At 50.4% G+C, this 9,643-nt stretch overlaps 1 protein-coding gene across 3 annotated transcripts; it reads left to right on the forward strand.

Moving 5' to 3' along the window:
* The first annotated feature begins 595 nt into the window (after positions 1-595).
* Positions 596-8,522, forward strand: dyrk2 (dual-specificity tyrosine-(Y)-phosphorylation regulated kinase 2). 3 transcript variants are annotated; one of them, XM_084701788.1, is made up of 4 exons: positions 596-909; positions 1,040-1,266; positions 1,944-2,071; positions 6,260-8,522. In XM_084701788.1, exons 2-4 carry the CDS (start codon positions 1,227-1,229, stop codon positions 7,853-7,855), a joined length of 1,764 nt encoding a protein of 587 aa, XP_084557914.1. In that variant the 5' UTR covers positions 596-909; positions 1,040-1,226; the 3' UTR covers positions 7,856-8,522. The 3 variants fall into 3 exon arrangements, with proteins under 3 accessions (XP_084557914.1, XP_084557913.1, XP_084557915.1); XM_084701787.1 differs by having other exon boundaries at positions 596-1,266; XM_084701789.1 differs by lacking the exon at positions 596-909 and having other exon boundaries at positions 1,266-1,383.
* The last annotated feature ends 1,121 nt before the right edge of the window (positions 8,523-9,643 follow it).

A 9,643-nucleotide genomic window follows, 5' to 3' on the forward strand; every position in this document is an offset into this window, starting at 1 on the left:
TGCCCACCTACTGCACAGCTAAGTATGGACTGTGTGTGTGGTTCCTGTGTGTGTGTTTGGTGAGTAGAATATAGAAAGATAATTTGAAAAAAGAGGGAGGAGTTTGTTGTCTTCCTAACACTCACCCATCCACACTCACTCACTCACTCACCTACACACACACACACTCACTCACACTCACTCACCTGAACACACACTCACCCACCCACACTCACACACACACCTACACACACACACACACACACTCACACACACACACTCACACCCTGCTGACCAGATACCTGAGTCAGCACATTGTGTTTCAGATTTTTTTATCTTACAGTTTGTGTCTGTATTTGTGTGTGTCTGTCTGTGTGTTTGTTTTAATCTCTGATTAGATTGTAGAGAGCTCATCTGATGACTTTATCACACACCACAAACACCAACGCACAAACTTAGAAAAAACACACACTGAAACAAAAACACACACACAGCTACACAAACACACTTTATCAATGCTTACTCCATGACACCGTTTTCCAAGCCTGTAGGACACGTATGGCCTGGCATCTCTGCCTCGTGAGGTTGTTAAACGGAGAATGAATCCGGTATGGCAAATTGAACATCAAAGGTTGAGGATGGTAGTGTGTTCTATGAGTTGCCTACACGGCCCCCTCCCCCTTCTCATCATCTCACACTAGCCTGCTCGGACACTAGCTCCAGATTAGCCGCTAATGCAGAGACATTGCACGCGCTGATTACCTGGGAGAGAGGGGTGGAGACGAGTTGGCGCTAGCGGATAAGAAAGAGCTACACTCAGATTATCCTGTTGTAGCAGTCCCTTCCCGAAAGTATAAATGTAAGGAGCACAGGCCTACAAGTTGTCTCACAAAGAACTTCCGAATACGGACAGTGTTGAAACGGTGGAATGTAAGACATGCCAACAGTGCAGGTTTCCTAATCTTTCATTTCTGCTATTTGTTTTTGTTGTGTTGGTCCCCGTTTCTAAGTGATGGTTAGCAACGTTTCGGGTTGTGTGTGTGTGTCTGTGTGTGTCTAGGCTACGTGTGTGTGCGTGTGTGTGTGTGTGTGTGCGTGTAGTCCGCCCCGCTAGTGTCGGAAGCGTAGGGACAGAATGCGAGTGTGCGTGTAGCATCTGATTGGAGTAGGAGTTGGCGAACAGAGAACGGAGAGGGAGGAGGGGATCTTCTGGAGAGGGGTTTTCTGTTTGTGACTCTCAAGCGGCCATGTTAACCAAGAAACCCTGCGCTACAGTCTACCCGACTGGTAAGGAACCGTCAATCCGCCACCGAACAGACATACAACACTCCGAAATGACGTTCCATTGACCGGGTAGCACCGGTGGAATTTTGTTAACGGATCTAAGGATTTGTCAGTGCCGCTGTAAGCCATTTATTCAGCGTTTGGCTTTCTGCCTGAGATCGGTTTCCCTTGTCTGTTGGCTACGGGGGCAATCCTATCTCTCTCTCGGTAGCTAATGGCGTGCCGTTTCATGCCCTTGCCTATTACAAGCAATATATTTAACTATATCAGATGTGATTGTGTACTCAGGGGTTGCACAGTAGGCTAGGTAGTTGATCGGGTTGAAATGTGCTGTAAGCGCCCATAGATGCGCGGTGTCTTGTGTTTTTTTACACGACCGATATAAAGGTAGCCTATCTGATAAAGAAGCAAATACATGGTTCAGGGAACACTGTATTTTCCAAACAACCTATTTGGTGCAACTGTTATCATTAGCAGATTTAAACCTAGCGTACACACAATGCGAATATAGAGACGACCCTATAATGTGAGTTTAGATCCCCAGATAGACTGCTTCTGTATGCTAGCTAGCTTACGCGTTCACCTCACACCTTAAGCTAATTTGGTCGTGTTAAGTTTGCAGTGTCATCCAACACGCCACTCTTAATACATCACATGTGTCTGATTTCCTGCCCGTGTAGGCAAAGGGGGAGAGGACTGCCAGCTACAATCATCCCCCGGAATCTGTGGGGGTCTCCGGGTCGTAGCAGGGACTGAAGCCACATCGCCCGTTACACTACCGCCGCTCAGGAACGCTAACTCCCTCACGGTATGAACCTCCGGTTCCATTTGTTTTACCGTTAAACTCTGTTTGTTAAGCCGTGTTGTTCACGGTTAAGACTCTTACGTCTTTTAGATATACAAATCACAGTGTGCTTGGTTGTCAGCCTTGCTTTTAACAGCTGTCAAGGTGTGTGTTTCGGTAAGAGTAGCTTGATGCACAGCCGGACACAACAACACTTTTGAGGTAGTTCAGCTCGCAAGGTGGTGGCTTGTGCTCCAGAGCGTAAAGTAACAAGTTGCCACGGTCACGTGCGGTGTACATTTTTGGGCATAACGCGCGTGGGGACAGCATGTACATAGCCCGCATAGCACACGTCTAATTTAATCCTCGAGCACCGACAGGGGACCTATACTAGGCCTACTGTGCACGCAGTGAGACTACCGTGCACGGTAGGCCCCCGGGACTGCGGAGACCTCCACCTCGTCCTACCATGTGAAGTCCAACAGTGACGATAAAGATTAAGGAGCTATTTATACATAGCGTAGTAGATAACCCGAGGCAAAAGTTCACACAGTAAAAAGCCGGTGGTTCTCATGAACGTTTTACGGTTCAGTCCGCTCCCCCCCAATGTTGGGTTCTTGTGCTGTTAAACGGTTGCCATACAGGTATAGGGCTCGTGTGGCTTCGAATTGTTGCTGTCCCGGGTGGTTGGTGTGTGTGTATGTGGGGGAGGGGTTACAACATGGCGGTGCATGGAAACACACACGACTAAAGCTTGCTAGCTTTTTCTCCCAGACGCGCAGCTGAGGGGGCTAGCCTAGGGAGAATGTTGACTGTTGTGCAAGGCTCAGCTATCGACTAGCAGGTACGATGTAGTGGAGACGCTGGGAGATATTGAATTGCACTGTCCTACAGCTGCAAAGGCCAGCTGTAAATAATATCACACTCAGATTCTTTGCAGGGAGAGAGGGTGAGAGAGAGGGTGGAATAGAGAGAGGGAGAGACACAGGGCTGTTAAGGGTGTATGAGAAAGAGAGAGCTATTCTCCCCAGGTTAGCCAGTTCATGGAGGTGTGTGTGTTTATAGCACTGTATGGAAGTGCAGGTTCAGGGAAGTGTGTGTGTGTGTGTGTGTTTTTAGCCCGGTACTGTATGTGCACAGTCTATTCCTGCATGTGGAAGGCAGGGGATCATCCTTGACAGCGAGAGGACCTCTCTCTGCTCCCATCGTTCAGACGCTGTAAATATAGACCCTCTGATTGACCCGGGGTGAAGGCCTGAGTCTGTGCAGAGTTCTCCTAACTTGTGTGTTTGTGGTTGTCTTTTGTTGTTTTTCTGAACTTGTTTGAGTCTGTAGGTGTGTGTTAGCTGTATGGTTATTAACTACTATACAAGGAACAGGATTAAGCCAGATAAAGGGGATTTCTCTCTCTGTGTGTGTGTGTGTGTGTGTGTGTGTGTGTGTGTGTGTGTGTGTGTGTGTGTGTGTGTGTGTGAAACAGGCACACTGTTTTAACAATTGAGCCATGTCTCAACAACCCCTCTCTCCTTTTGTCTCTCTCTCCCTGTCTCTCCCTTTGTCTCTCTCCTCTCTCTTCCTGTCTCTCCCTTTGTCTCTCTCCTCTCTCTCCCTGTCTCTCCCTTTGTCTCTCTCCTCTCTCTCCCTGTCTCTCCCTTTGTCTCTCTCCTCTCTCTCCCTCCCTGTCTCTCCCTCCCTGTCTCTCCCTCCCTGTCTCTCCCTCCCTGTCCCTCCCTCCCTCCCTCCCTCCCTCCCTCCCTCCCTCCCTCCCTCCCTCCCTCCCTCCCTCCCTCCCTCCCTCCCTCCCTCCCTCCCTCCCTCCCTCCCTCCCTCCCTCCCTCCCTCCCTCCCTCCCTCCCTCCCTCCCTCCCTCCCTCCCTCCCTCCCTCCCTCCCTGTCCCTCCCTCCCTGTCTCTCCCTCCCTGTCTCTCCCTCCCTGTCCCTCCCTCCCTCCCTCCCTCCCTCCCTCCCTCCCTCCCTCCCTCCCTCCCTCCCTCCCTCCCTCCCTCCCTCCCTCCCTCCCTCCCTCCCTCCCTCCCTCCCTCCTCCTGTCAGAGAGCCAGTGATGTGTCTTGCAGCAGTCAGACAGGCCTCATGTTCATGGAGCAGACTGACTCTGTCTCAGACTCTTATCCAAAGTGACGTGCAGGGGGGATTTGAACTTCCAACCTCTTGATCTGCAGTCAGAAGCTCTACCCACTGAGCTGTAGCCGTCTCCCACGCAGTGACAAGAGACTCTAAGAGGAGATCACGGTCATAGAGCATGTTATTACAACACTGGAAAGACACTACCTTAACATCAATACAACACTAATAACACTGGAATAAGACTACAATAACATTACAATAACACTAATAGACTACAATAATATTACAATAACACTGTAAAAGACTACAAAAACATTACAATAACACTAATGACACTGTAATAAGACTACAATAACATTAAAATAACACTGTAATGACACCATAGTAACACTGTAATGACAATATAACAACTACACTACAGTTTCACAGTAATAACAACAGAGATGCAGGAATGGTTACAAGTCAGGTGGACATGAAAGAGTGTGTTTGTGTGTGTGGCAACACCACAGGTGTTGTTATTATTAGTGATAGCGTAATTGCATATGTAATTCTCACAAGGTCGTTCTGTTCATTCATTGGCCGCCGTTATGCTCTGTTGTCCTCGGCTCACCCTATTGGACCATCACACACACACACACAAGGACGGAAACACGCACACCACACACACACACACCACTCACACAACCTGTATTGTTCGCATCGGTTAAGAGTTTAAAATTACTTAAGTCTGCCTGGCATCCACCCACCTGATGTGTGCGTGTACCTGTGTGTGTGTGTACCTGTGTGTGTGTGTGTGTGTGTGTGTGTACTGCTGCTGTACACACTCTTAGACGTGAGTGTGTGTGTTACATTTACATTTAGTCATTTAGCAGACGCTCTTATCCAGTGCGACTTACAGTAAGTTCAGGGACATTCTCCCCGAGGCAAGTAGGGTGAAGTGCTTTGCCCAAGGACACAACGTCATTTTTCACGGCCGGGTATCAAACCGGCAACCTTCTGATTAATTGCCCCATTCCCTAACCGCTCAGCCATCTGACCCCCGTGTTAGCACCAGCTCTTGAGCCTGGAATGGACAGAACGTTTTACACAAAAAGAATCAAAGGTCACATGATCAGGCAGGGGCAGGAAGGGAGGGGGGAGAAAGAAGGGGCTGCTGTTTTGAGGTGTGTGACATCATCATAGTTATGCAGAGCTGATGTGAAGAGAGATGGAGATTTCCTAACTAGGAGAGGACTGTCCTTGATGTGTGTGTGTGTGTGTGTGCACTCGACTCATATTACTTTGTGTGTGTGTGTGTCTGTTCTATAGTGTGTGTTGCTTCTGCAAATTGGTCCCTCTACACTTGTCCTCTCTCTTTCTTTCACACTCGCACACACACACCACACTCACACACACACCACACTCACACACACACACACACCACACACCACACACACACATCCCTAGTTGGGTGTCCTTGGAGCAGCCTTCTATGATAATTAACAGGTGTGATTAAGTTACACTGGCTAGGAGTGGGGAGGCGTGTGTGCGACGTCATCTCTCTAGCTGAGCTCCAGAGAAGCAGTGCGAGACTCCCTGCTTCAGACTCTCACACTACAGCACTTAACACGCTCCAAACTGTCTCATCAGATTGCATCCAATTTTGTTGTAGTACAATGACAATAAAGGTTTTATTATTTTCTTTTAAATACACACACACACCTACCTAGGAGCTTTCTGTCACACTTAAGCAGTGATGTTCTGATCATTAGCTTGGAGGTAAAGCCCAGACTTAGAGCAAGCTGCCAGTATCATTCAGCCTGTTCCTGTTACATCAAACTATTTATATTCTTACATTGACGCACCCCATGGTACCAAGGGATTACCTGAATAATGACTCATGTTCTCACATGTAGGTTGTTCTTGGTCTTTCTCTCTGTCAATATCGTAGAGTGTGTTTCTCACTGTTTATAAACCTTGTTTTTGTAATATAATGTTTGTGTGTTGCTCTCTCTCTCTTTCCGTCTCCATCTCTTCATTCACTTCAGTCCGTTTGTCTGTGGTCTTGAGGAGCGTTCGTTTTGTCTCTCCTCGCCTCCACATGTTCCCGCACCTGACTCCTCTCGTCTTCTCTTTGCTCCTTCGCAGGTGGGAGGCAATAAGCACATGATGAACGAGCACCTTCACGTGGAGTCCCACCAGCAGATCCACGTCCAGCAGCTGTACGAGGAGAACAGCAACAAGCGGGCCGTCCTCACCACACAGCCCAATGGCCTCACCCCGGGGGGCCGCACAGGGGGCGCGCTCCCCGTGCCCGACCGGCAGACGGACCCCACCCGGCAGGGCAGCTCCACGTCCCTCAAGTCGATGGACGGCAAGCTCAAACCATCGGCGCTGTCGCCAGAGCTGGCCATGAAGCAGCACATGACCAAGCTGACGGCGTTTGAGCACCACGAGATCTTCAGCTACCCAGAGGTGTATTTCACCGGGCCCAACGCCAAGAAACGCCCCGGCGTGATCGGCGGCTCCAACAACGGCGGTTACGACGATGACCAGGGCTCGTACGTCCACGTGCCTCACGACCACGTCTCCTACCGCTACGAGGTGCTGAAGGTGATCGGCAAGGGGAGCTTCGGCCAGGTAGTGAAGGCGTACGACCACAAGACTCACACCCATGTGGCATTAAAGATGGTGCGCAACGAGAAGCGTTTCCACCGGCAGGCCGCAGAGGAGATCCGCATCCTGGAACACCTGCGGAAACAGGACAAGGACTCGTCCATGAATGTCATCCACATGCTGGAGAACTTCACTTTCCGCAACCACATCTGCATGACTTTCGAGCTGCTCAGCATGAACCTGTATGAGCTTATCAAGAAGAACAAGTTCCAGGGCTTCTCCCTGCCGCTCGTACGCAAGTTTTCCCACTCCATCCTGCAGTGCCTGGACTCCCTGCACAAGAACCGCATCATCCACTGCGACCTGAAGCCGGAGAACATCCTTCTCAAGCAGCAGGGACGCAGCGGGATCAAGGTGATCGACTTTGGTTCCAGCTGCTACGAGCACCAGCGCGTATACACCTACATCCAGTCCCGCTTCTACCGGGCTCCGGAGGTCATCCTGGGGTCACGCTACGGTATGCCCATCGACATGTGGAGCCTGGGGTGTATCCTGGCAGAGCTGCTGACCGGCTACCCCCTGCTGCCGGGGGAGGACGAGGGCGATCAGCTGGCCTGCATCATCGAGCTTCTGGGAATGCCGTCGCAGAAGCTTCTGGATTCCTCCAAGAGAGCCAAGAACTTTGTGAGCTCCAAGGGCTACCCCCGATACTGCACCGTGACCACTCTACCGGACGGCTGCACTGTGCTTAACGGGGGCCGCTCCCGCCGGGGCAAGCTGAGGGGCCCGCCGGCGAGCAAGGAGTGGGTGACGGCCCTCAAGGGCTGTGACGACCCCTTGTTCCTGGACTTCCTGAAGCAGTGCCTGGAGTGGGACCCCTCCCTGAGGATGACCCCCAGCCAGGCTCTCAGGCACCCCTGGCTCAGACGGCGGCTGCCCAAACCCCCTACGGCCGGGGAGAAACCCCCGGTGAAGAGGGCCACGGAAGGCCCAACCTCCATCACCTCCATCTCCAAGTTACCTCCCACCTCAGGGTCCGCCACCAAGATCAGGACTAATCTGGCCCAGATGACAGACGCCAACGGGAATATCCAGCAGAGGACAGTGTTGCCCAAGCTGGTTAGCTGAGCACGTTAGCCAGCGGTCCGGCTGACTCGCTAGCTAGCTGCCTGTTTTGCTGTGTCTGGTTACACGGAGGGTCCTACGGGAAGGGGCGCACAGACTCCAGGGTCAGGGGTTGGAGGTCGTCATACACATATCCACTGCAGCGGGCCTTGACTCAGTAAAACACATGAACACACGGAAATGGCGGCGCAAAGGGAACAGCGCTTTTAGGTTTTTAATCTCAGGGGTGTGTGCGCATTGTTAGCTTAGCATCTTTACAAACCTGGCCTTAGCAGGCTAGTTTAGCCTAGCGTAACTTAGCATCCGTACAAACCTGGCCTTAGCATGCTAGCCTAGCGTACATAGGACCTGGCCTCTTTTATTAGCCTTATACAGCACAACGCCCTAGCAGCACGCTACAGAGCATAGCTCTGCGCTATCAGCTCAGCGAGCTAACCGGTGGCAGGCCACAAGTGAAGCCACGTGGACAGGATCTGCATACGATGAGAGAGCAGATTGGGGGGGGGGGGGGGGGTCAGGTTCTAAACGAAAATCGCAAGTTTTTATGACTGTTAAGAGTTCAAGTTAGCGGAGGGGAAACGTGGTAACCAGTGTTTACATGAGACAGCGTTAGGTGCCTATACTGCTCTTGACATTCCTTAAAAAAACAATATGAGGAGAGAGGGGGAGGAAGGAGAGAGAATGGGGGAGGAAGGAGAGAGAATGGGGGAGGAAGGAGAAAGAGAGGGGGAGGAAGGAGAGAGAGGGAGGAAGGAGAGAGAGGGGAGGAAGGAGAAAGAGAGAGAGAGCGAGCAGGTTTGGCTGTCTGGCCTGCTTCCTACTGGACAGAGCTAGCATGCTATGGTGTTCTAGAATTTTTTCTACATCTGCGGTGGACTTGATACGTTGATATTTTGTTCTAACTGTTATTCTGGTGCTAAAACCCTTTCTTAAAAACAGATAGGCAGGCAGACAGATGTCTTGCCAGGGGGAACTGAAAGCTTTGGGGCCGTGTTTCAAGTGGGAAAGTCATGTTGGACACGCTGGTGCTTCGGTTATTCCTTCATGAGTATGATGTAGGTAGAAACACATAATCTGGGAGGGAGGGAGGGAGTATAGTTTAAGGGGAGGGTAAAAAAAAGTAAGGAAGAGCCAAGATGTTTATTATATGAAGAAATACAATATAAATATATACATACTTGAATATTAGGTTTTTCAACACTCAGTTTTGTCTCAGTGCTGGGGTGGTGTGTGTTAGGTGTGTGTTAGGTGTGTGTGGGTGTGTGTGTGTGTTAGGGTGTGTGTGTGTTTACCTCTGTTTTAACTCTTTGAATCCAGGCTGAGACCTGTGTAGCTGAGGATGTTTCTAGGGTTGGGTTTCTCAAACATATTGCGGTATTTATCCTGAGAGTCAGAGTCTTGGGACACAGGTGAAACTCTTAAAAGCGTGTTCCCTCGCAAAGCCAAGAAGTGTTGATTCTACCCTCCCACCTCCTCCTCACCCACAAACATTTGCACAACTACATTTACCAGTTTTTTGACCCTGCGGCCCTCCAAAGGATTTGAGAGATATTTATGAGGTGGTAGAAAGTTTGCCTGTATTTATTTGATAGAGCTGTTCCTCAGAGGAGCAGAGATGAGCTGATATAAACAACAACAACTGCTACGGTCTAGAGTGTTTGTGTGTGTGTACTGTTGCCACGGGAACTGTGAGGCGATGTGTTATGCTGTAATGCACAGGTACACAATCTGGTGATGTAATGCACAGGTACACAATCTGGGGATGTAATGCACAGGTACACCATGCCTTGA

The sequence above is a fragment of the Hypomesus nipponensis genome, chromosome 7, assembly GCF_054491055.1.
Source record: "Hypomesus nipponensis isolate SF chromosome 7, ASM5449105v1, whole genome shotgun sequence".
Lineage (NCBI taxonomy): Eukaryota > Metazoa > Chordata > Actinopteri > Osmeriformes > Osmeridae > Hypomesus > Hypomesus nipponensis.